The sequence below is a fragment of the Sebastes umbrosus genome, chromosome 18 (assembly GCF_015220745.1).
Source record: "Sebastes umbrosus isolate fSebUmb1 chromosome 18, fSebUmb1.pri, whole genome shotgun sequence".
NCBI classification, from domain to species: domain Eukaryota; kingdom Metazoa; phylum Chordata; class Actinopteri; order Perciformes; family Sebastidae; genus Sebastes; species Sebastes umbrosus.
In genome coordinates, this window is record NC_051286.1 from 14,754,083 (window position 1) to 14,780,558 (window position 26,476).

A 26,476-nucleotide genomic window follows, 5' to 3' on the forward strand; every position below is an offset into this window, starting at 1 on the left:
TTGAGAAACACACTTATAGGGAATGGGAATGTGACGTCACCGACAGCAAGTCAGACATTTTTGGAGGATAAAGGGTAAGACTGCCATGCGCTGGCTGTGTACTGCAAGTGTCAAAAGCTAACACAAAATACTGCACAGTGAATAAGATTCAAAAGCCGAATTGTAGTATATATAGGATACAGTCAGACACAAAGGTAGGCTAACGTTATAGGTTTATTGGTTTGGTTGCGCCGCGATTCCCATTCCCTATTGCCGAGACTTAGCAGTGACTTCCTAGTCTTGTCATCACCATGAAGTTGACAGTTAACCAATGAAGACTTGAGGAAGTCGCCCAGCCAAGAACTAGTCCGGCACATAACTCCCCATAAAACCACAAACTGTCATTTTTACACTTGTGCAGATTAAACAAGTGAGAAATATTGTGAGTGTCAATTTGTGAGTTTAGAGGTGCTGGTAGGCAGATGTTGTTGCTGTTGAACAGCTGTTTCCACCTCATTTCCAGTCTCTGTTCTCATCTAACTCTTGCAAGAAAGCAAATTGGTGTATTTCCCAAAATGTTCTACTATTCCTTTCACTCCTATGAATTTAAATGTCTTGGTCTCACCTACACTTTTAACAAAGCTTTTAAAGTAAAAGCTTCAGATGCTGTGTCATTTAATGCTCATCATTCAGAGACATATAAGACTTGTATCTTGACTTGGACTTGCACCAAACGACTATAAATGTTCCGCTAAGTGTATCACAGACTGAAAAGAAGGCTGTAGTGTGCATTAAACCTGACGTAAAGTACATTTTCATCCTTGTTTTGCAGCTGAAACCTCCGAGAGCTCGGCCATGATTCACACCAGTGTAGCGTTTGGCAGCGCGCCACATTAATCGCCAGGGTAATGGGAAGACAGGCCTATTGACCAGCAGTCCAATAGGACAGAGGGGCAGGACATACAAATCAAAGCTGTCCGGCCTCATATTGACCAGACTGTCCGTAGGAAGCATGATTCATTTGCTGGGTGACGGGGGAAGGAGACGGGGGCTGAGCGCAGGAAGTCACAGGGATTTGATTCAGCTCAGACCTGCACGAAATAATGTTTGAATATGTATTTAAAGGGCAAGACTCCAATTGGTAGTTTAATCCTTTCAGATAATCCCTAACAAAGAACCAGAAGTCAGTGTCTGCATAGATGAGGCGTCTTTGGTTTCTACTTATCAACTTTTCAGCCCACGCATGTGGAGGTTTAGTGGTGCCGCAGACATGATAAGTGATGAAGGTGTCTGGAGTGTTGACCCGCTGATGGTTCGGGAATCAGTGTGCTCTTCTGTCTTTCTTGTCACTCTCCATTACGGACTGTCCACTAGCAAAGAAAAATGTAATGTAGAGGGCAAAGTTTACACATTGATAATGCTCAAAGCACTAGGAGAGTTGTAAATCAGATTATTGCACTTGTATGTTGAAGTGTTTTGGGCATCAAGTCAAATAAATTTGAAAGAGCACATTGGCATACTGTAAAAGCAGCCATCACTCATTAACCTGGGTCATATACTGTATACTGTTACCCATTAAATCTTCCTCCCAGACTGTTGTGTGACAGGAAGAAGTGGTGAGCTTCCCCATTACTGAATTGATCTCACATTCGAAGCCCCGTTCTTCATCTGATTTTCGCAATATGCTTTTATCGGCAGCTGATTCATTGGAAATAAATGAACTTCATTCACAGGAGCAGACTCTCTTCCTCATACAGTAGCAGCTGTATTGTTCAAATCCCATCGATAAAGCAGGACGAGAGATGTTTTGTACCGTCGCTACAGTTCATTGTGGAAATCAAAGCTACAAAGCAGAGAGCTGTGATGAATGTGTACTTTGCTGCCAAGTGAGAAGTTTCACAAGCAATCAATGAAATGCAGTTTTAGGAAAGAATCAGCTACCATGTGGTGAAGTGGATATTACACACAGGATGGAAGTTCTCCGTAGGCCTTTTTCACCGAAGACATTTTGACATGTTCACAGTAATGAAAACACAGGTGCACATAATAAAATGAATGAAGGCTGACTTCCATTCAGCTGCGTCTAGCTTCAGTTTCAGGGTCCTGCTATTGTGAATGCTGACTCACTGTCGCACTGTCATGACTCAGAGGCATTGGAAATATTATTAGTAACACCTGCGCTTTTCCTACTGTGAAAAGTCAAAATGTTTGCTGAGAAAAATGTTTGCTCTCTAAATCAACGATTCCACGTAAACAGTAATTAAAATCTAACAAAATTAGATTTTGAAGAACCTCTTATACTTTTTTAGTCAGTGTGCATGCACTTTTTTCCTATGATATGGGACTGTTTATCTTGGCTACATGCACCTGAACCATGATTTTAAATTCATTTTAAATGAACGATATGTGTCACCGTCTCTGATAATTGTTGGCAGGCTGTTCCATGTGTGAGCTGCTCTCACTGAAAACACTGACTGTCCGAAGGCAGTCCTCCTCATAGATATTATACAATCAAAGCCGTGCAAAGTCTTATACGACAAGCATCTTTTATATCTGAGCTTTATAGATATACCAGCTCTGATGAAGGTCTGTGTGACAAAAAGCTTTAACTGTGTGTTTCCTATGAAGACAAGAGTGCAGATTTGACTTTACTTTTGCATCCAGCACCTTCTTCTTGTGATAGTCTGTGGTAAATCTGGATTCTTTTGGCTGAGATTTGTAGATATACCAACCAAACAACCACTACTAAGACAAATATGTACTGTATTAGCCCTTCAACACATTATGAATGTGTTAATCGATAATATGGGAACTACTTTGTCATTTACCAGCCCAGTTCTTTAAGTACAGGAGTGGGCTGTGACTGTCCCCTTGTGGGCAGAGTAGTGAACATTTTATTGGTGTGTTAGGGTTATAAAGCTATGAGGTTACAGGTTCCCAGTGCTTCGTCACAAGACTGTGAACACTTAACATCTCACTGAGAGTCACACTTGACAAAAGACCAGCTAGAAGTCTGAAAGGTGAAATATTATTCATGGAAACATCAATCTATCAAACAAACTTTAAGTGTATGGCATCTTTCATACAGGTTAGTGCAGTTCAAAGTGCTTCAGATGACCGACAAGCCGAAAATGAGTGTGTGGACCAAAAAACAACAGAAAACAATTCAACAATTTGAGACCAATGCATGTGAGACAGTAAAATGATAAAAATGTAATAAAATAGAAATAAAAGCCATAATAACAGTAATAGTAGTAAAACAATCTGAAGTAAAAACTAAATTAATAAAATAAACAGTAAAAGAGAATAAATCCATACAAATTAAATACGATAAAAAAATAAGTGACATAAAATAATAAAATATAATAAAAACGTTAATACTATAAAATAAGTGAATAAAATAATAACGCTATTATTTAAAAAAAAATTAGCTCTTTTATTTTTTATTTATCTACTTTTTTATTATTATTTAATTTTTGTTATTTTATTTCATTTATTTATTATTATTATTTTATTTATTTATTGGAGAGATCCTCTTTCTTTGTTTTTATTTGATGTCACGGACACTCAGTTATGTTTTGCATTTGATATGATGACCTTTGCCATGTCTGCAAAAAAAAAAAAAAAAAAAAGATTTGGACAAAAAGTAAAACAGAATAAATCTATACAAATTAAATACGATAAAAATAAGTGACAAAATAATAAAATATATTAAAAACTTGAATACTATAAAATAAGTGAATAAAATAATAGTGCTATTATTTAAAAAAAAATCTCTCTTTTATTTTTTTATTTTTTTATTTATCTACTTTTTATTATTATTTTATTTTTGTTATTTTATTTCATTTATTTATTATTATTATTTTATTATTTTATTTTTTTATTTTTTTAAATTTTTTATTTACTTATTTATTTATTTATTTATTTATTTATTGAGGATGGGTCCTCTTTCTATGTTTTTATTTGAGTTATGTTTTGCATTTGATATGATGACCTTTGCCATGTCTGCAAAAAAAAAAAAAAAAGATTTGGACAAAAAGTAAAACAGAATAAATCTATACAAATTAAATACGATAAAAATAAGTGACAAAATAATAAAATATATTAAAAACTTGAATGCTATAATAAGTGAATAAAATAATAGTGCTATTATTTAAAAAAAAATCTCTCTTTTATTTTTTTATTTTTTTATTTATCTACTTTTTATTATTATTTTATTTTTGTTATTTTATTTCATTTATTTATTATTATTATTTTATTATTTTTTTAAATTTTTTATTTATTTATTTATTTATTTATTTATTGAGGGGGGTCCTCTTTCTATGTTTTTATTTGACTTATGTTTTGCATTTGATATGATGACCTTTGCCATGTCTGCAAAAAAAAAAAAAGATTTGGACAAAAAATAATAATAAAAACACATACATTCTTAATCAATGGTCTGGCTGAATAGGTATGCTATAATATAGGCCAGAGGCTAATATGTGTTACAATATTTGGCTGCTTAGATGAGCCAAAATGCACCATGCGTCAATGCCAGTGAGCACTACAGTAGAAGGCTACTACAGAGAGGACCAGTGTGTTATGTTAAAGTTTACCTGGCAGCAGGTAAACAGACAGACACAGAAACCTCCTTATATTCATGACAAGACGCTGAATGATTTAACATTCACTACTGTCTCTTAATAAACGCACCTTCTGATCTGGTAAAGCAGAGGATACACGTGAAGGAGCGCGTGGATGCTGCGGACAGACGCGCAGCCTGTTAACCGACCAGAGGACCACTTTCATTACTGACAACATCTTTTACGCGTCAGACGACACGGAGGAGCAACAAAGAGACAAAAACACGGAGCCTCCATCACCAGTAAGCCTTTATATCATCTGTTACTGACTGGTGTTTGTTTTCTCGACTGTTAGCTGAATTAAACAGCGTTTCTATCGGGCATCTTATAGCGTTTTTATTGTTCTTTTATTTCACGCTATCGGTGCTATTTCTCTTCTGGCCCTGTATAGCGATGATACTCATATCAGTATGCATTTACTGCGTCTTTACCATCGCTTTTACCCCCATAATGATCATTATTGGACTCCCTTATTTGAGCCTATTCATCGAGAGAAATAAAATCTAATATAAATAGCCTTCATTAGGTGATATAGTAGATCTATAGGAGACCTGATAGTGGACACTGCATTCAGTGTTAGTGCATCAATACTGTACCATTCAGACTCCATTAGCAGTCCAATTTAAGGGCAATATGGGTTTAAATGGGTTCAATAACCCTGAATTATCACTGATCAGTGATGAAATTGCAGGTGGTTCAATCTGGTTGTTCTGCACTTGTTTTTACCAGATGTATTGATTTGCAGTGGTGTCCAATTATGATAGATAGATAGATAGATAGATAGATAGATATTTATACAGCTTCAGTAGTGCACATGTAAAAAAACAAAAAAACAACTAGCCCACCATATGTGGTAATAGCAGTACAAAACACTGCAGAACAATACATAGAGCATGCTATGGGCTATACACAGCAAGGACATATACCACAAAAGAGTTGGTTACTCATCTCTGTGGGGGAGAGTTATTCATTCACTGATTTATAGTGGTGTCCAATTATAATAGATAGATAGATAGATAGATATTTCTACAGCTTCAGTAGTGCACATGTATGAGAAAAAAACAACTAGTCCACCATATTTGGTAATAGCAGTACAAAACACTGCAGAACAATACATAGAGCATGCTGTGGGCTATAGAGTTGGTTACTCATCTCTATGGGGGAGAGTTGTTCATTCATTCCTTTATAGTGGGACAGAAATAAATTGATTTAAGAAAAATGTTTCAAAATAGACAGGATGCATTTTGCACCACTCCTATAGTCTCTCCCTCCCTCTCTTTGTTTCTCACAGGTGACTATAGCTGGTATTGATGATGCAGAAGATGGTGCCTTCAGATTCTCATGGAGAGTAAACGAGATTCGACTCGACCTACTCTGTTAAAGGATAGAAGTCATCGGAGCCTGATGATCTTATGAGGACACCAGGTTTTTCCCACAGCCGTGTGCTGTGCTGTAAGTATGATGTGTTTGTGTTGGGTGTCATGTGAGAAATTGCCATGGTCAAATGTACAGAATTGAGCTGTGCAGTATTTATTATAAATATTAAAGGGGACATATCATGCTCATTTCCAGGTTCATACTTATATGTATTTTGGGTTTATACTAGAACATGTTTACATGCTTTAATGTTAAAAAAAACACTTTATTTTTCTCATAGTGTCTGTCTGAATATAAAACTATTCACCCTTTGTCTGAAATGCTCCGTTTTAGCGTCTGTCTCTTTAAGCCCTGCTCCTGAAAAAAACACAGTCTGCTCTGATTGGCTTGCAAGAAAATGATGGTGCACCTCTGCAAAGGTAGTTCTCAAGCCGTGGGCGATATAATCTAACGAGCCTGCATGTGACATAAGAAGGGGAGCCAAATCTGAATGGCTTGTTGAATCACATGTTTTCTGATTTAGACAGCCCACAAATAGCTGACTGTGTTGTCTTATTTCACAGTTTGTGGGTTTGGTAGACACTCCAGATACCTAAATGTATGCACACAAGCACTCATGATATGTCTTCTTTTAAAAGATATCATGGATCGTTCTCTCAAGAGGGAAAAAACTTCAATTTACTCAGTCAATAATATCACAGCTTCCAATGATTAAATTGAAATCAAGCGTCTCTGTTTTTCTCTTTTCTTCTCTGAAGAAGAAGTCCAGCTGGCAGTGAGGGTGCCCTCCCTGAGGCAGAGCTATGGGCTGTGGGGGGAGCAGGACTGACGCTCTGGAGCCTCGATACCTGGAGAGCTGGACCAAGGAGACGGAGTCGACGTGGCTGACCAGCACAGACACTGATATCCCCCTGTCGTCCATCCAGAGCATCCCCTCTGAGAACTCCGAGGCCGGCTTCGCTTCTGAGAAAACCATCAGCCCCGGTGAGAAGAATGAATTATGGCTGAGTGCATAGATGAATGAATACTTAATTGGTCTCCTAACAGGAACGGGCAGTTATTTAACTGCTGAACAGATGAATAATACATTAATGGTTGTGTGAATTAGTACTTAATTAAATTCCCACCGCAGAGTGAGGTATATTTGCGATTCCAATCTTATATTTTCTCATTGATATATTCATAATTTGTTTTCATTGAGTAGTAAAATTACTTTTTTATTCATTGGAACTATTTTAAACCAGTCTAATATTTGCTTTTATTCACATCTGTCACTAAGAGCCCAGGCTTGCGCTGTAAGTAATTTGACTGGATTCTTAAAGTGGACTTCTTGACGTCAAAAACTTTCAGAGGTTTTTGCACAGCCGATTCAAACAAGAACGTGCACACGGAAAAAATTGAAATACAGATGAAGAACAATTTGTGGTGACCCTCGTGCTGTAGCGAAGGATTATGTATGACTCAAGGCTCTGCGGCAAACTAAACATTTGGAAACCTTTGTTCTTTTAGGGTTCAGTTAGTCACCGCATACACAGCTCACAAACAGACGGATCTGATTATAATTCGACTGTTCTTCTTGTCGTGCGCTGAATTGTGGCTGTGTTTTCTTTTGAAGCCAGGAGGAAATGAATCAGTAAATGGACATAATGGGCTACATCAAAAGCCACTGTGCTGCGGACACGCGACTTGGCTCTCATGGCAACAGATCCAGCTGTTAGTGAATGCAGGCAGAGGAGCCTTGATGTGATTGTGAAGACAAATTCAGTTCAATTCTACTCTGTAGAGATAAAAACAGATCAAGAACTGGCCAAATGAATCAGCAGCTGGCAATTGCAAAGATGGTATCAAACAGTGGTGCCACTATTAATATTACTGTGCAGAATTTCCTTTCCTTTGTTGTGTTTTTGTTGTCGGTCCCCATAACAACACACGTGGACCTGAATATTTAAGGTTCACTTTCACACATCGCTAAAGGAGGTATAGGCATCATCCAGTACACTTAACCCACACTTGACGCGCACGGCAAAACACCGCTTCCCGGTGATTTTCAGAGTGTTTTCCATAATTAATGACACTTTACTGCTGCACACTGTAGTCAGATGTGTTCAGCGGTGGCAGTAATGCACCTGTAAGCTATCAGCAAGCGCCGACCTGTGACTAATGCTGTTTGATTTACAAATAACCCACTTCTACACTGCACAAATCACAAACAGTGTAATAATAGTTACATTGGCAGGACTGGAATACACCGTTATTGTAGTTATTTTGAAAGACAAATACTCGTTATATATAGAGAATGTAAATATTTATATATAGAAATAAACTATAGTAATGAATAAATCGCTCAATGCACATGCGCGTCGGTCTCCCAAAGCTGCATTACAAATTTATAAGTGACAATTATTCTGTCGCAGAAGCGCCTAATTTCTTTGTTCTAAAGATCCAGTAACAATTTATCAGTTTTTAATCATATACTGTACATACAAAAACGGCAGTTTAATTCCAGATTTTGTGATAATCTCCAAAATGGTTCATCTAATATTGTCAACATAATTAATATTATGGGTAAATATCATGAGCTCCCTTCTGCTATCTGTTTTTTAATTCTTTCATCCCTCTGTTATAAGTATTGTTGTGCTATACAGATTCAATATGACTGCATGTAAACCACATTAAAACGCCATGTAATGATGTTTTACACATTTTGTTTATTGCATTCAGCCCTTTGAATGTTTGTTTTTCTACAAAAAATAATTTTAGTTATCTGATCGGGTTCATTAGAATGTAATCCAGATGTTGTTTACAGCTACTTTATGTGTAAATACATTTTAAAGCCACCTTAGCTCAAGCAGCCATGAGCCTCATACACCTATGAGTGACAGGGCCTTGTCAACCAAGCATGTCCATGTGTGCTCTGAAAAGCACTCAACAGGTAACAGTAAAGTACATGTTGGGGGTTATTAATTCACCCCCATGTCCAGGAGACAACTCTGAGGTTTTGTTTTGTTCCAGTTCCAGATTTCTTTGAGGACAGTCTCCCTCTTCCTGCTCAGGCTTACCTGAAGGTCTGCTCGGCCGTGTCTGAGGCCAGTCTGAACGACGTGAAACCCAGCAGCCCTCCCGCCATCCTGGGCTCTCCACCCAAGGAGGCGGCGGTACCGTCGTCCGGCACCACAGTGCAGCGCAGAAGTGTTCTACACACTGAAGAGATTGTAAGACTTCCCCTTAATTTACAATATCAAATCATCTTTTCTTTTCTTTTCATGTGGCGAGTATAAGTAGTGAGTTGCTGGAGACCTATTGTAGCTAAGAGGTGTGGAGACTCAAACCATCTTTTTTTGTTTTCATTTCCTGAGTATATGTTAAAGTTAGAGCTGAAACAATTATTGATTAGATGATCAATTTTAGTAATTTTTTAAGCAAACATTTGCTGTTCTTTCTCAACTGTGAGAATGTTGAGGCTTCTTTCTTTCTCTCTCGATAATGAAAAAACATCGCAGCCTTAGTAACACTGTTATAATTTTGGCACCCAAGTCTGTGCTTAATACTGTATATGAACACACTAGTGTTCAAGGAGCAATGTGTAACATTTGTGGGGGATCTATTAACATAAATGGAATATAATATTCATAACTATGTCTTCGTAAGCGTATAATCACCTGAAACTAAGAATTGTTGTGTTTTCATTATCTTAAAATGAGTCCTTCATATCTACATAGGGAGCAGGTCCTCTTCACGGAGTACGGCAAGTTTCTACAGAAGCCCAGAACAGACAAACCAAACACTGGCTCTAGAGAAAGACATTTTTACGTTACCTGAAGGCCACCGTAGTTCTCCGACACACTTGTAAAACTGCGGTAACGTGAGCTGCAGAGTGCAAAACCGTGCTACCACCAACCACCGTCTGACATCCGTTGCTATTAAAGTAGTGTTATTATGGTAAGGATGGCCTCTGAGCGAGGCGAACGTCATTACCACGGTTTTGAACTCGGTGGCTCACATTAAAGCAGTCTTGGAAACGGAGGAGTGAGCGAAGGGGTACTCAAGTTGGTTGCAATCTGCAACCACACCACTAGATGTCGCCAAATCTTACACACTGTCCCTTTAAGCAAACATTTGCTGGTTCCAGCTTCTCAAATGTGAGAATTTTGATGCTTCTCTTTGATCAAAACATGATAACGGTGATTGAGAATATAATCGGCAGATTGATCGATAATGAGAAAGCGTTAGTTGCAGCCTTGCAGCTTAAAAACAATCCATGATAAAAAATGTAAAAAAAAGATTTTTGGAGTAGATCAACTGCTCCCCCTTGTCATGCCACAATCTGCAATCCCAAGCAAACTTCGTATTGTATTTTTACAATATCCCATCTGTCATTCTTCATCATCAGACCAAATGGCAGGACAATCGGATGTCGACCAAGCAGGTGACCATCACAGTGACACAGAGCATCCATCAGGTGGACAAGAACGGGAAGGTGAAGAAGTCCCTCACCACCTACGAGGTGATGAAACCCGTGGAAAGCATCAAACAGGTGGCCACACAAAACACTTGAGTGTAGGGGGAAACTGGAAGAAGCCAAAGAGAAACGAAGATGACTGTGAAACAAGTGAACTGATGGTGTTTTTGTGGAAAAAATCTTTATGGTCTGACGGCTGATGACAGCACAAGAGGGATGACATCGTCATATTGAAAACACGGCTCAATTGAACTAGGCCATATTGTAAGATGTACTTCTACGGTGCCTGTTACAACAATGTCTTACTGTACTGTCCTGAAGACATGGACATGTAAAACTGTAGGTTGGTCAGAGAAAATACAAAACATGACATTTGACAGTACACACAGTGTCAGATCAAAAATAAAAGAAGACAGGAAATCAGTACTTGGCACATTTTGAATCTCTCAAGTGACCTAGAATCTAAAAAGCCTTCTCACCCCTATTTTAAGATGAATAAATATATGTGTAAAGCTAAAGTATTATTTCACATTGAATATTTACAAACTATATATATATATATATATATATATATATATATATATATAGTTTTTTTATTTGACATGGATACACAACATGTATTTGCTGCTGTGCTTCAATCTTAATGGCTCAGGAAACTGAAATTGATTGTGACGATTGCACTATTCACAGTGAAGCCTGGACAGGAGCTTGTGATGACAATGTAAAACATTGTCTCTCTACGTCGTGTCGTTTTGTACAATACAGTGTTCGATTTTCTTATCTAGTCGTTTGTGTTTTCTAATGACAATAAATTAAACAAAAACATGTATGGTCCTGCTTTGGAATGACTTCACAAGCTGTGTATCTTTGGATATTCAAGGAAAATCTGTTTTTACTAACAACATGGGATGAACATATTGGCACTTTGACAAAAAAAAACATGCGCTTTTTCTTGGATCATCACACAGTATAACTTATAAATATAGCATGAAGCATCTTTTCTGGCACCTTGCATTTCTGTATGAGCAAATCGACTAAGTTTCTAAGAGGTCCTTTGGGGGGGGGGATAAGTGAGTGTAACAGCAGTTCTGGGGTCAGCTCTGCGTTGAAAGTGTGTGGATCTGTTTTTGATGGTCGTAATGTATTCGTCCTGATCTGAACGATGGCTCCTCCTTCTCCATCCACTCCTCCACACAGAAGTCTGGATAAAAGAAGCTGATTTCTCTTTGTGCCGACTCGACAGAATCTGGAGAGAATGGAGATTTAAAAGCATGATGATCTAGAAACCAGTATGTTCTGACAGCCCGTGTGATAATGCTGTGAACCTATTGGCTTACATATGAAGCACTGAGGAGTCTTGTGCTACTCATTGTCTATGTAAGCAGCCATGCAATGCATTCTGGGTGGCGTGGCAGCACAATTTGAGAGACGGGACTGTCACGTTGGCTGCTCCTCATTTGCATAAAGTTGAGGTCTAGGCTACTTTATGCAAGTCTGATGCGACTCGCCGCCTCTAGAAACTCCCCAGAAACTTTTCAATTTTAAACCTTTGTCGATCCAAAATAAAGACCTGCATGGCTTATTTCTCGCATAAAATGTTTTCAAAAATATTTTTCATGATATAAGAGAAGAAAGTTTCCAAAACGAGCCACAATGTTGGTTCCGGTTTGAAAGCTGGGAGCAGCAGCCCACGAGGGAAAACGTTCGTCCAATCAGGTGCCTTGTGTCGTAGTGGCAGCCCATCAAGCGTCCAATGCTGAGAAGCGAGGCGATACATCGCGATAAAGAAACACCCCCGTGGACATGTACCACTATATATGTAAACGCTTGACACTCCACATCCTTCCTACCTGAGCCGTGAGTTGTGTTTCGTGTGTCCGTGAGTCCAAACTGGGCCCTGATGGTAGCGGGCGAGGTGTATCTGGCTCTGAACACTTTGGTTGGTCCCATCAGTTCTCTCCAGTGACGTATGGCGTCCTCTCTGGCTAAAATGTACGCTCGCATCGGACCACTGTGGGGAAAGAATTCAGTCAAATATTACGCCACATAAGCTTTCAGTCATTGCAGAACCACATACTGCTCTATGTGGCCGTCACAGACATTTGATTTTAAACATTGGATGCTTTCTACGCTTCAACGGAGAGCGACAAAATTGACACAAATCCAATCTATTCACTCCAGAAGCTCCTGGGAAAAGGAGCGCGGCCATGAATACATATCGGTTTATCAGTTTTAGCTAAACAATGCCGCCTGGAGCCGTTTGGAACGTGACTGGCCGACGTTGCCGAGGATGTTTCCTTCCTATGTCTCTAATAACACTGGCAGCATCCAGAGAGCGGTTGCTACAGCAACTGCCAATTCACTGCTGTGAGGAGACCAAAAATGACAATGTGATTACAAGAACCTTTTTGCAATCCAGAGGGGGAGGGGGGGTCATGTGGAGCTATTGTGAGAAGGCTACATGGCTATTTTGAGGAAAATCGCTCCAAGGCTGTTGTCTGTCCGCTGATAATTGAAACTCCTGTTGTGAAGTTTCAGAAAATGATTCATTGGTGACTCGCTGAGCATGAGATTGGAGCACCACCGACTGACGTGTGCCTTTTCTGTGTCAGCCCCGTGGGTTTATGTGGTATGGGAACTGCTGTTATTCCATTTTAAATACGCCAGACAGAAAATAACATTTATCCAAAGTAATTCATTCAACGCTGTCATGGTTTGGGGAAATGTATGGTGGCTCACCTTGACATGAATTCAACAAGTCTTTGGTAGAAGAATCGCTCTATGAAGCAAACAAAAGCAAGTTAAAAGGCTGACTTGAGTAAAACATCTTTTTCAGTTATCCTTCTTTTGAGAAGAAGAGGTTGTTTTTACCTCTCAGTGTGTAGATGCTCTAGCAATACAGTAAAGGATGAATCACTTATACAGTACATATGATGTGTCTGCTAAAACAGGCTGCTGGCTCAGCTGTTTGGTCAATTGGACTCACTACAGCAGCACTTTGTTAACTTAAATACATTTTAACACAGATACGTCGTGTCCACATACCTGAATGTTCAGCGTAAAACTTCTCCGAGTCCTGTCGCCTCCACACAAGATCTTTACATCTAACAATCGCAAAGTTGTTGTCCAGGATTCTCTGGTGAAGAGCCTGAAAGAAAGAAAACATGTTTTCACCTTGTTGTGCCACACTGTAGCCGATGATAAACTATATCTAAATATGTTTGGATCAAAACTACATACAGGGTTTTGTGTGCAGACTTCTGAGAAGGAGAAGCTAAAAGGAAAAGGGCAAGCATTTCCTAATTATTATCGACTGCCAGAGGGATGATACATAAAAATAGCCAAATATTCTGATCCAAAAGGTCACTCTCCTCCTCTTTATTAAGATGACAACAGGTGGTCCACTTTCTGGGACCTTTCACTAATGGAATATTTTATGATTGACACCGCTTTCATGACTTTGAGGCCTCGGGGCTTGTGAATCTATCAAGACAGCAAATGGAGCTTCTTCTTTACTGCTGGGATTAAAGTGAGAGTATAGCTGGTTTATTATGCCGTGTCAATGAACAGGCCATTTCCTTTGAAACTATTTTATTTGACAGTGAGCTAAAATAATAAATGAATAGAAAGATTAAGACACAAGTTTAATTTATTCCACAGCCTAAATCTTATGGAATAAATAAATTAGGCACATAGAACCTCAACTTATTGTTATTCACACTTTATTTCAGTTTGTCAAGTCAAATTGTGGAATTCTCTGAGAAATGACTTTAAATTAATTCAGAATTCAGTGCAAGGAAATGTATGTTGATCACTTAATTGGACAATATGGGTAATATGAAGGGCTGCAACTAGATTATTTTCACTGTCGATTAATCTGTCAATTAGTTTCTCGATTAATTGATTAGTTGTTTGGTCTATAAAATGGTGAAAAATGTCGATCAGTGTTTCCCAAAGCCAAAGATGACGTCCTCAAATGTCTTGTTTTGTCCACAACTCAAAGAGATTCAGTTTACTGTCATAGAGGAGTAAAGAAACCACAAAATATTCACATTTAAGAAGCTGGAATCAGAGAATTATGACTTTTATTTCTTAGAAAATTACTTAAACAGATTAATCAATTATCAACATAGTTGCGGATTAATTTATTAGCTGACAACTAATCGATTAATCGCTGCAGCTCTAATCTCCCGTCTGATTTGATTTTTTTCTTAGATTGTTGGGTAAAAGTTTGACTGACAAATGTGTTTTGAAATGTTACTCTGACCGGGTGCCAGTGTCTCCCTCCGGCCGTGATCGGGAGGCTGAAGCAGGAAAAGCCAACACTAGGATCAGCATTGATTCATGGAGAGACCTTCGTCTGGTCAGCTAACATTACTGCCAAGCAGCTGAAATATAGAGTGATATTGTGGTTTTATCTGACGTGTGTCGCCTCACTGTTTTGAGCAATGCTCGTTCATGTCTATTTAGAGTGAGCACAAGCGTGAGCCCGATGTTGACTTTCGTTGACTTAACGGCCACAGGTGTTGCTCTTAACAAGCATTTCTGATTCTTACAAACAGTCCCTTTAATGTTTAGTGTGAATATGTATTTTTGCTTATGTTGAGTCCATATTTTGTAGAAAAAAAGAAGGTTATTACAGAGTTTTGGCATGAACATCTATTATTTTTATTTTGAGAAGGAGGGAGCCAATATAAGAATATTTTTTCTATTCCCTGCAATATGATATATAACACCCAGAGGTCAAAATGTTTACTCAATTTTTTTCAATTAAATTCAATTTGCTTTATTGGCATGACTGTCAGGTGAACAATATTGCCAAAGTGTCAATTCAATAATACATAAAAATAAAAAAAGAACAAAATAAAAACAAAAACATATATATATATATATATATATACACATATATACAATTCATTAAGCAAATTACAATATATAGATATTTAAAAATAGCATGCATGTAAATGTAAGAAAACAATAAAAAAAAGTAATTCATGTTTGTTGTGTCAATAAAACAAACAAACAAATAAAAAACAATATATTGCAATATCAAAGGATAAATGTAAAAAAAAAAACATGAAGTAGAGGAGTAAATAAAAGTCAGAGTGTGAGTTACATCTATTATGTGTTGTTGTGGTTGTCTCTTAGGCTGTGACATGCACTGACATATCCTGCAGCTTCTATGGCGATGACAATATATACTCTTTACCACTGCTCACTCTGGAGGACTCACGTGACAGCATTAGCCCTTTATAAAGTAGAAGATATGGGAACAACCTGCTGAAGTAGTGCACCTGCATATGGAGAGGTTAAAGGCTGTATGTAAGCAGTGTGGTGAGAGAGCTCACCTCCATCATCACAGGATGAGCTACAGCATCTGGTTTGATGACCGCCAGGGTGAGCTGCAGCACTCTGGACAGACGGCGAGCTGTGAGCAACATAGTCTACAGAGAAAACACAGAAATCATACATTATCATATAAAGTAACAGCATGTCAGCAGCTAGCTGGAAAGAAACCCTACAAAGAGACACATGAATGAAAGTAAACAACCAGAGAAGCTGTATTTCTACAGTCAAGCTGCTCCTGATAATAAACCTGCAGGAAACTAAACTGCTCAAGCTCATAAATACTTACTATTAGTTACACATAACGTTGTTTCTGTAACTACGGACTGTAATATTAACCTGGTTTTTAATCTATATATTCGCTGAATGACAGCTCCTCTGTTCCGGTCAGTGCGCTCCTCATTACTGTCCCCCTAGAAACTAAACCAGCAGCACACTGTGTTCCACTACGAGGGTAAACACCAAAAGACTCATAACAAACCATTATAATTAATATTCTGTTAATACCTGTACATTTATATTAAACTCAGATGTAATAGTTTAGAAGGATTGACCGTGTGACAACCAGGAGTATTTTTTTATTTGAGTATTTTCATTTTCATACTTGTATTTTATGTTTATAAGAGGAAATGTTTACATACTGTAAAGTTAAGTTAGTTTGTTTGCCTTTATATATATATTTATTTTTTTTTTCAGAACTTTCTTTCAACAAAAGACATGTACTAGTACTCATCATCACCCATCCTATGTGTCTGTACAAATATGTCTCTGTCATGTCCTGTTGTTTTTATATTGTTTTATCTGTCTATGTTTAAATTGATTCTTGTAAGGTGTCCTTGGGTGTCCAGAAAGGCGCCACTAAATAAAATGTATTATTATTATTATTATTATTATTAAAAGAGTATATGGAATACAAAGAAAAAAAAAGACAAAAACAAAAAAACCTTAATGCCAAAGGACTTCAATGTCAATTCATTTAAAGTCTTTACAGAGTTCAAGAAAATGTACTTCCTTTAAAATATTGAGAGACTTTACAGCTTTTTGTTTTTTGACATTTTCAAGTAAGGTGCCGTACTGCTTGAGTTCAACAAGAAACTGACGAAAGCAGGGTTGTTTGGAGACAGACCATTTTGATTTGTGGATATTGAATATACCAAGAATAATCAGAAGCTGAATTATATAGGTAATGTTGCTATCCATGCCATAAAACACAAAATATAACATCACATCAAATATGTTAATCTGTACATTAGCACTCTTTTTTAATTTTTTTTTTTTGCCTCTATAGCTAGATCTGTTTCTTCCTGTCAGTCTTCCTGGGCACATGACTTTGTAGTGGATACTGTGTGTTTTGTTTTATGTGTTTTTAACATTTGCATTTATGTTGTATACTGTGACTTGATACTGCATATTTGTTTTATGTGTTTTAAATGTTATGTGTGTATCTTGTGTGAAACATTCAATTGCTGCTGTCTTGGCCAGAGTTTGAAAAAGAGATTTTCTAATCTCAATAAGACTTACCTGGTTAAATAAAGGTTTAATAATGATGATAAATGTCATCACAGGATCTCTGTTTTAGTGTTTACGGTATAGCTTTAGGACAGAGATCAAATAAAGACAAATCATAGTTACAACGACTTTTTCAAATGTTTAAATGATCCTTTCATGAAATAAAACAGCCTTCTTTTGCCATATGATATCCCATCGATTCGGTCTCGGCTGATGAACTATGAATCTTGAAAAAAGGTGAATTGGATTTTTCTTTTCTAATATCTTCTTTCAATATCAAATACAGTATAATTAAAGAATCACAATGCCCTCAAATTGTCTCACTGGGACTTTAAAGTGAGATTCCCCAGAGCTTCAGAGCCGATGCAAGCAAAGGTGTCTTGACAGAAAAGTCAAAGTTCACATTTTAAAACATAGAAGTGTAGTGAAGTGAAGTGAATCAAGTGAATTGATGAATAGATGCTCTCTAGTAGCTGACGGTCTCCGGGGAGAGACGGCGACACGACAGCTACAAGCCGGGCCTGGACAGAGGGAGATATTTGCCTGAGGAATGACATCAATGTGGGAGATCAGACATACAGTATGAGTTACAAACACGGAGCACATTCCAGCAATGCAAAATGGGCACACCCTTGAAAAGAGCAGGTTGTGTGTGTGTGTGTGTGTGTGGTCATTTGACATTCAGAGCGAGAGAATAGGAGGGAAGAAAGGGGGGATGGATGTCCCACATAGGTTTCTCCCACCTGCCCATGTCATGTGACTTGGGGTGACACCACAGCTGTTACCGCTCATGAGGGGGATGGAGAGGACGGGTGAGGGGTTGAATGGATATAGCATAAAAAAAACCTATGCACTTAGACTACATCTTCTATTATTATTATTCATTGCACAATTATTATCAATGGTGGAAGTACTCAGATCCTTTACTTAAGTACCGCAATGTGAAAATACTCAATTACAAGTAAAAGTCCTGCTTTCAAACCTACTTACGTTAAAATATTATCAGCTAAATCTGCTGAAGATATTTAAAGGGAGACATCCCAGGCAAAAACATATTTTTTTATGCACTGGTCAATATTGAGATTTTGGGCTATTTTGCTTCCATAATGTCTTCCTTCAGACTAGTGGGGAGAAAAAAAAACATCCAAAATACACATTTACTGTAGGTGTTTATTTTACTACTGTGTATATTTGCGTCTGTCGATTTCTCCTAAATTCACCAAAAGTCAGCAATAGATAATGCCTTGTTTGTATATTTAAACATAACATTTCTTATAGACTTATAGGTCTAATACAAAAAACAATTGTCTTAATGTAAGTAATCAACTGGGGAGGTTTCATGGCGATATCTATTAGTTAATTTATTTTCCCCTATTCACTTTGGGTGTCTCCCCTTAATGTAAAAGTACTTGTTTGGGAGAAAATAGCCTCTTGTGATTTACTTTTCTATAATAAATTACACATCAGTACTGATGCATCCGTGTATAAGTAGCATTTTACTGTTGTAGCTGGCCGATATATATATATATATTTTATATATATATATTTTTTATAGTTGTTTAGTTCAGTGGTTCCCAACGTATAGAGGTCAGGGCCCTCCAAAGGGTCGCAAGATAAATCTTCGGGGCTGTGAGGTGATTAACGGTAGAGGATAGAACAAAAAACTTTTTTTTTCTTCTCTCTAATCATAGCTTTTTATGTGGGATATTGAGTAGTTTTTAACAGTTATTTAAATAAAAACGTGAGATGTTTAGAGCATAAATGTATCTGCTGACAACTCATAGACATCTGAAACATGACAAAGAGCTCCAACTAGACACTGATTTAATCTACAATCTACTTTGATTTAAGATTTAATGTGACATCTTAATCTGAAAGATAACTAACTGCCTTATGTAGAAAAGCAGTGACCCAGATAATGATGTTCTCAATATTTAACAAATGCATGAGGATGAAATCAAATTCCATTTCATTTTTTTCTCTGTGTTATTTGGAAATTTTGGAGTGAAAAAGGGTCTGTATCTCCTTCCTTCCTAAAGAGCTGAAAGAGTTTTCTCTATTCAGGACTCTTATGCCACAAATATTAATCGATGACTAAAACTGTATTTCTTTTTTATTTATGAAGTTACAGAGCATACAACAAAATAGAATAAAATACAAATAAGAATTAAAAAAATAATCATGAAACGGAGGAGAAAATAAATAATAAAACTAACTACATAGAAATAAATAAACTAACTGATACATCACATAAATGAGACATAAATATCAAATGACAGATATCTGATAAATTCATGTCAGAGGACACATTATACCAATAAGGAAAGAAACAACAACCGGATGGCATGAGCACAATCGTGTTAGCTCTCAAATCTAACCGGGGGATCATTAGAAATGTTGTGTTGTGTATACCTCACCCATCTTTCTTCAAAGATATGAATATGATTTCTAATTCTCATGGTTATTTTTTCTATTCCATATATTTAAATTACAAGATCCTTCCATTTGGAGTTAATTAAATTATAATTTTTTTACCAATATTCAGGAACTTGAAATCATTGTCTTCTTTGATGCCTTCTTTAAGGTTTGGGGGGAGGAAATCATTTGAGTTTTGTCTGCTCAAAGAGACTAAAACCACGTCTTGTTTTATCAGGATGAACAGGTTTCAGGATGGAACAGAGGCCACCGTTGATCACTGCTGACTCTTGCTTCAAACATCCTCAGCTGGGTGGCTGATTCAGCTGATCCCTCCACTCTCTGGCCTCCATAAACCCTGTCTCTGGTTTTATCACGGTGTCACTGCTGCTGACTGCTGCTGCTGCCGCCGACCGCTGCCTCTCCTGCAGTTGTCGTTCCCTTTTGGTGGCAGTCGGGCAGCTGACTGACGACCCCCACCGGCTCTTGGGTGTCCATATAGGCTGCTCCACATTCATTCATTCATCCAGCAGGAGCCACAGTAAAGGATCATTAAATATGTTCCATATAGTACAAGGGAGAACATTTTCAAACAAACTTTTGAGGATTGGAGAAAAGTTTGAGTTATATGATATAAAACTATATATGTTGATAATGTATAACATATGTATTTTCTCACAAACTGGCCTAGAGTAAGTGACAAAAAAAGGGTGTAATAAAAGTTCAATTTTTTGTATGTATTATTAACTTAAACTTAAATAACATGTGAGAACATCTGATCAGATCTATTTACTTTGTCTTGTTTTTATTTGTTTCACTTTTGTTGTCAGTAATGTGATGTTTGATTGTATTGTCCTGTCTTTTAAGGATAAAAAATCATGAATGCAGCATGTGGATCTGTGTGTGATCTGTGAAAACAAAATCTTAAAGAATAGGCAAATTTTTTGCCCATTACTGTATATTATTACATTACTGTATACACTGTATATTTGGTAATTTTACTGCTCCCATAGTTTCCTGTAACTTCCTAAAATGAACTGATGTGTAACAAATTCATGCGTTGGTACTCATTGTAGGGGACAGCAGGTCAGATGAACATGTATCAAACTTGTCTAAAGGCAAAAAAAATTATAATTCAACTCCAAAACTTCAATATACATGAAGAATAAAGCTTCAATAATGAATGAGTACTGATGTGTTTTAATAGATCAGTTCTATCAGGAAGTTCCTCTGGACTCATAAAGTCAACTCACCTAACACAACTTTGACTCAAATTATTTTCAGGAAACTTTCTAAGAAATGATCAACAAATTGCAGACCTATAATTAAAGCGTTATCATATATTCTTATATTTGATCTTGAGACATTGAGATATTCAGTTTACCACACATGATTTTTACTGCTTGTATGCATCTTTATAGGTGTTTCCATATTATGTTACACTATTAAAGCTGTCAAAGTTAACGTGATAATAAAACGTTAACGCAATTTTACGTTGCAATTTTTATGAGTGTAGGGGGCTCAGTTTTAAAGTACAAAAATATACATACATTAGCATAAAGCAGCACATTTGTCTGCGATTAACTATGGACAATCATGCGATTAATCGCGATTAAATATTTTAATCAATTTACAGCCCTATACTATTAATATACAGGTAAATTGAAACACAGGTTTGTGTGTTTGCTTTAAGTTACATTCTCTCCTTTCTGCCTTTGTTTGCACTGAAACTAGTCAATTAATATGTCTTGTGTTGACTGTTCATACTTTAAGTCATTTAAATGATAGACAAACTTCTTTGTGCATATCATTATTGACTAGTTCAGTTTCCACTAGTGTGTGAAAGACATTTATGAGAAAACGACCAGTGTTTTAAATAAAATGTTCAATCCTAATACATTAAACTGATGTTATAATTGTACATTGAAGCTTTTGTCCTAGTTTGTGGGCCTGCGAAGACCTTTAGGAATGAATAAACTTGATTCATTATGACATTTTAAACATCCTCTCTCTGTCTGTCTCTCTCTCTCTCATACATTTTAAACAGGTTTACCTTATTTATGAGAAAATAACACTTCTTCTGGTTTGACCTGTATACTCTGGTGTACACTGATCCACCACATTGCAGCTCACCTGTCACCCGGTCACCCAGGGGAGGCCTGACCATTACAACAGGGACACGTAAAGGGAGACACACTCCCCAGTGTGACACCCTGAACCCTTTTATGTCCTAATTGTTTGGTTGGTGAGAAAAGTTAGGGATGTGTTTCCTGTCATGACACCTTTTGGGGGCTTTAGTAACAGTTCAGAGCTTAATTAGGGTGCCATATTTCAAGAAATCTATCTGAATGAAACTTAATTGTAATCAAAGGGGACCACATTTTGTTTGTTGAATTGTGTTTTAGATTGTAACCAAAGAGCTAAATAAAGATTCTTAATAATAAGATCGTCACTTTATCATTAGAATAAGTATTTGCAGTCCTCTCTACTCAAATGTAATGACCTCAAAGCATCCGTCTAGATCCTTCTGTCCCCTCTGTGAATCACGGGAGTGAGTTGCCTTCACCTCTCCGTCACCTGTTCTCTCTTTTAGCCTAAATGCCGCTGACCTTTGACCTTTCTGCTACGTTGCTTCACCACACGGGACCAGGCTCCCTGCAACAGCTGTGTCAACCTCAGCCCTGGCAACTGGTGTGCCCAGGGAAGGACAGAGAGTGGCATTCATGTCAGATAATGAGTCAGCAACATGGTGCTGGATTATCTTTGTTAGGAGCAAGCAGCTCACTTTGACGTGTTGGTTTCTCAGTGAAGCATTGTTTTAAATTTGAGGTTGTACTTCCTCATATTGTGGGATTTATCCCCCTTACGTGCTGCATGTTATTGCTCTTTGCTCTAGTTTCTAAGAAATACACATAATACTTTATAATCTACAGTATCTCTCACACAATTTTTCATTTTTATTCATTGTTAAAACCTGCTTTATTTGAGACATTATTTGTGAATATAACCTCACTCTAACATTTCAAAACACATTTTTCAATCAGATATTTTCCGAATAATCTAGAAAAAAAAAATCAAATCACACAAGAGATCAGAGCTGCAGCGATTAATTCATTAGTTGACAACTATTAAATTAATCTGCAACTATTTTGGCAATCGATTAATCATTTGAGTAATTTTTAAGGAAAATAAATGTAAATGTTCTCTGATTCTAGCTTCTTAAATGTGAATATTTTCTGGTTTCTTTACTCCTCTATGACAGTAAACTGAATATCTTTGAGCTGTGGACGAAACAAGACATTTGAGGACCTCATCTTGGGCTTTGGGAAACACTGATCAACATTTTTCACCATTTTCTGACATTTTATAGACCAAACAACTAATCGAATAATTGAGAAAATAATCAACAGATTAATCAACACTGAAAATAATCATTAGTTGCAGCCCTAGTTCTAATGACCTTCCTTTGGATGCCAAATAAGGTTAGACTCTTGTGTCTGTACTCTGATATTGATTGCTTTGCCTATGCCTCCTAATTATCATACTGACAAATATAAACAAATATAAACAAGTACAGTAAGGAACATTTACAGATAAAATGTCAGGAAAAATAAATAAATACAAAAATAATGACTGAAAATCGAGAAAAAATAAATACAGAAATAATTTGTATCTTTTACTTCTAATGAAAAATAACATATTTACTTTTTATGCAAAGTAACTTATTCATTTATACTAGTGTTCTGTACAGTATTTGTTAACTTTTAACACATTTTGTTATCCACAGACCATTTATAACTTGGTGTACTAAAATGTATTATCTATTTCCGATAGACCTTGAAGGAGACATTGCAGTCCTACCCAATGATGGGTTCAGGGTCACTATTGTTGCCACATTTGAGGACGTCACCTTGGGCTTTGGGAATCACTTATCAACATTTTTCACAATTATCTGACATTTTATCAACCAAAAAACTGACAATGATAAATTATTAAATAATCATTAGTTGCAGCCCTACGGGAGATGTTCTGTAAGTGATTTAAGTCAAATCGAAGTTATACTAAGGTTAACTCTCCACCTCCCTCAGGGAGTTTCCTCCAAAGAACGGGGGTTAATCTGTGAGGTTGTCCCATCCTGTGCATGTGCAGGTCCTGATCTGGTGTCAGCTGCCAGTTTATTTATACCAATAGAAATCCACGCTGTCCACCGCTGAAGAAACTGCTCTGGGGTTAGCCGGTCTAACTCCTACCTGCTGTCCCGAGGGAAATTATTTCCTCCTGCCAAGTAAAGTGTGTTGTGACCTCCCCAGGAGCAGTGGGACGTTGGCAGCGGGGTAGATGGGTATGACGGAGGGGAACAAAGTGATTAGCAAACGGGGGCCCCGGTATGTGAACACGAGTTAAAAATAACCTCACTGACCCAATTTGTAGATAACATGCAACACAAACCGCTGAGCCCCTGGGCTGTTTTCATCCCATTTTGGCTTAATTGTTCTTAAAAAGAACTTTTAAAGCAGTGAAATCTGTGAATCAAATTCATGCATTAGATGTTCTGTGTGAGTTTTCATGGGATTCATTAAATGATCATGATTGGAACTCACATAAATTAAACAGAAGAAGGGGTTGACAGATGAAAAAAAAAGAGAGTAAGACGAGATGTTTTGCGTGATGCGTGCCACATGATGAAAGAGAAGCAGATGATTAGATGAGAGACATTTTGAGCCAGTATGTAACAGTGATCAGCCAGATTATGATTTGTGTCTTAACCATTGTGTCCGGTGCGAGCGCCCAAGAATCCACTCAACAACAGAAGTCATCTGATATACAAAGCACCCAGATATAGCTGGCAAGGCCTTGGCCGCATAGCTGACATTATTGGAAATGTTGCATTTGTGATACACCCTGGCTGCGGTCCATGGGAAATATTGAACAACTGTCGAATTTAGACAACATCCTGTGGCGGAGAATAAAAACGGGAGCTACAAAGATTGCGATGGGGATGGCTATTTGTGGACGGCGAGTGCCTCGAAAATAGCGAGAGGTTTAGGTTTCAATATAAGCCCCCCTCTCTGAGCTGGAGCTTTCTGTGAATGAGGCCCGGGTTCCTATCACACCCAACCCCGGCGCTGATTTTAGAACACAGGTGTTGACCTTAGTGGAGCGGCTTGTGCTTGCAGCAGAGGAAAATGAACCCCTGAGCTCGGCCTGTTTGCCTCCACAGTATTGGTAATCGCCGTATGGGCCACACAGATGCTTCAAAACAGACATATAAGGATGTACAGATTCTATATGATCACTTAGAGGATACAAGTATGACGAAAAAAAGGTGATACTTGTGACAAATCGGTTCATGATGGCTGTTGCACTTTCAATTGGTAACTTAATCTTTTACTTAGATTACATTTTTACTAGGGCTGTCAATCGATTCAAATATTTAATTGTTCATGATTAATCCGGATTAATCGCACATTTCTTGTACCTTAAAGGAAGATTTGTCAAATATTTAATACTCTTATCAGTATGGGAGTGGGCAAATATGCTTGCTTTATGCAAATATGTGTATATATTTATTATTGGAATTCAATTAACAACACAAAACAATGACAAATATTGTCCAGAAACCCTCACAGGTACTGCATTTAGCATTAAAAAAATATGCTCAAATCATAACATGGAAAACTGCAGCCCAACAGGCAACAACAGCTGTCAGTGTGTCAGTGTGCTGACTTGACTATGACTTGCCCAAAACTGCATGTGATTATCATAAAGTGGGCACGTCTGTAAAGGGGAGACTCGTGGGTACCCATAGAACCCATTTTCATTCACATATCTAGAGGTCAGAGGTCAAGTAACCCCTTTGAAGATGGCCATGACAGTTTTTCCTCACCACAGTTAAGCTTAAAGTTAGGAGTGTTATCTAGCCTCCTTCTTGACACGCTAGTATGACATGGTTGGTACCAATGGATCTATTAGGTTTTTTAGTTTCATATGAAACCAGTATCTCTCTGGCTTTAAAACTGAGCCCGCTACAACCTAAAAATCCCAAGTTGCGTTAATGCGTTAAAGAAATTAGTGGCGTTAAAACGAATTTGCGCTAACGCGTTATTATCGCGTTAACGCCCTAATTTTGAACAATTTCTTTGATTTCTCCCGTCTCCAGTGTTGTTCTGTAAGTGTCATGGCGGCAGGATGGTCACCTTGTGGCCACCGGAGAATTTATTGCTTGTTTTATTGGTGCCACAAGAGCACCCGTATAACTTATTCACACTCCTCACATATCATTGGCTTTGCTTCATTTAATAACGGAGGTTTACGTTACAGGTCGGTTGACTGCGGAGCAGATTGATTTGACAAAGGTCATCATCTCAAGATATCATGTCATCGCATAAAAATTGTGAGAGGCTACTAAATGCTTTGTCACTTTTTCATGTGCTGTACATGTGAAACCGGAGTGAAGCGCAGAAACCGAACTGGGATGAAACTCAACCTTGGCTTCAGCTGTGACTCGTGGCCCCGTTGGTAACTGCTGTTCTGACTGAACCCCCAAACCCAATAAAACACGCCCATCGTGCAGTTGTTTCCTAGTTTCTGTGGATCCCTCTCTTTCTCCCCTTTTTTTTTTTTCCTCCAAAAAGGAGCCATTGACATTCGGTGTAAAATCGAGGCAGGGTGGGGTGGGGTGGGGGCTGAACAGAGGGACGGCAGGGGTGTAGGGTGTCTCGAGCCCAGTGCGAACAGCTGAGAGGTGTGATTTCACAGGCTGGCT

The 26,476-nt window shown here is 37.7% G+C and overlaps 2 protein-coding genes across 3 annotated transcripts; one reads left to right on the forward strand and one right to left on the reverse strand.

Moving 5' to 3' along the window:
• The first annotated feature begins 4,552 nt into the window (after nucleotides 1-4,552).
• Nucleotides 4,553-10,874, forward strand: baalcb (BAALC binder of MAP3K1 and KLF4 b). Of its 2 annotated transcripts, none has more exons than XM_037751685.1 (5): nucleotides 4,553-4,846; nucleotides 5,896-6,056; nucleotides 6,743-6,965; nucleotides 8,994-9,193; nucleotides 10,372-10,874. In XM_037751685.1, exons 3-5 carry the CDS (start codon nucleotides 6,785-6,787, stop codon nucleotides 10,534-10,536), a joined length of 546 nt encoding a protein of 181 aa, XP_037607613.1. In that variant the 5' UTR covers nucleotides 4,553-4,846; nucleotides 5,896-6,056; nucleotides 6,743-6,784; the 3' UTR covers nucleotides 10,537-10,874. The 2 variants fall into 2 exon arrangements, with proteins under 2 accessions (XP_037607613.1, XP_037607612.1); XM_037751684.1 differs by having other exon boundaries at nucleotides 4,554-4,846; nucleotides 6,740-6,965.
• A 143-nt stretch (nucleotides 10,875-11,017) lies between these two features.
• On the reverse strand, nucleotides 11,018-16,229 carry nme6 (NME/NM23 nucleoside diphosphate kinase 6). Its single transcript, XM_037751683.1, has 6 exons — nucleotides 16,076-16,229; nucleotides 15,789-15,884; nucleotides 13,486-13,588; nucleotides 13,180-13,219; nucleotides 12,291-12,451; nucleotides 11,018-11,686 (listed from the first exon to the last, which is right to left on the reverse strand). Exons 2-6 carry the CDS (start codon nucleotides 15,879-15,881, stop codon nucleotides 11,535-11,537), a joined length of 549 nt encoding a protein of 182 aa, XP_037607611.1. The 5' UTR covers nucleotides 15,882-15,884; nucleotides 16,076-16,229; the 3' UTR covers nucleotides 11,018-11,534.
• Nucleotides 16,230-26,476: the final 10,247 nt, after the last annotated feature.

Bases quoted from the DNA above. Each gene is read 5' to 3' on its own strand.
- baalcb (XM_037751685.1), top strand. From the start codon at position 6,785: ATGGGCTGTGGGGGGAGCAGGACTGACGCTCTGGAGCCTCGATACCTG. The intron at 6,966-8,993 runs GTGAGAAGAATG...GTTTTGTTCCAG, and splicing joins TGAGAAAACCATCAGCCCCG to TTCCAGATTTCTTTGAGGAC. The intron at 9,194-10,371 runs GTAAGACTTCCC...CTTCATCATCAG, and splicing joins TTCTACACACTGAAGAGATT to ACCAAATGGCAGGACAATCG.
- nme6 (XM_037751683.1), bottom strand. From the start codon at position 15,881: ATGTTGCTCACAGCTCGCCGTCTGTCCAGAGTGCTGCAGCTCACCCTG. The intron at 13,220-13,485 runs GTATGTGGACAC...TTTGCTTCATAG, and splicing joins GTTTTACGCTGAACATTCAG to AGCGATTCTTCTACCAAAGA. The intron at 12,452-13,179 runs GTGAGCCACCAT...CTTTCCCCACAG, and splicing joins CTTGTTGAATTCATGTCAAG to TGGTCCGATGCGAGCGTACA.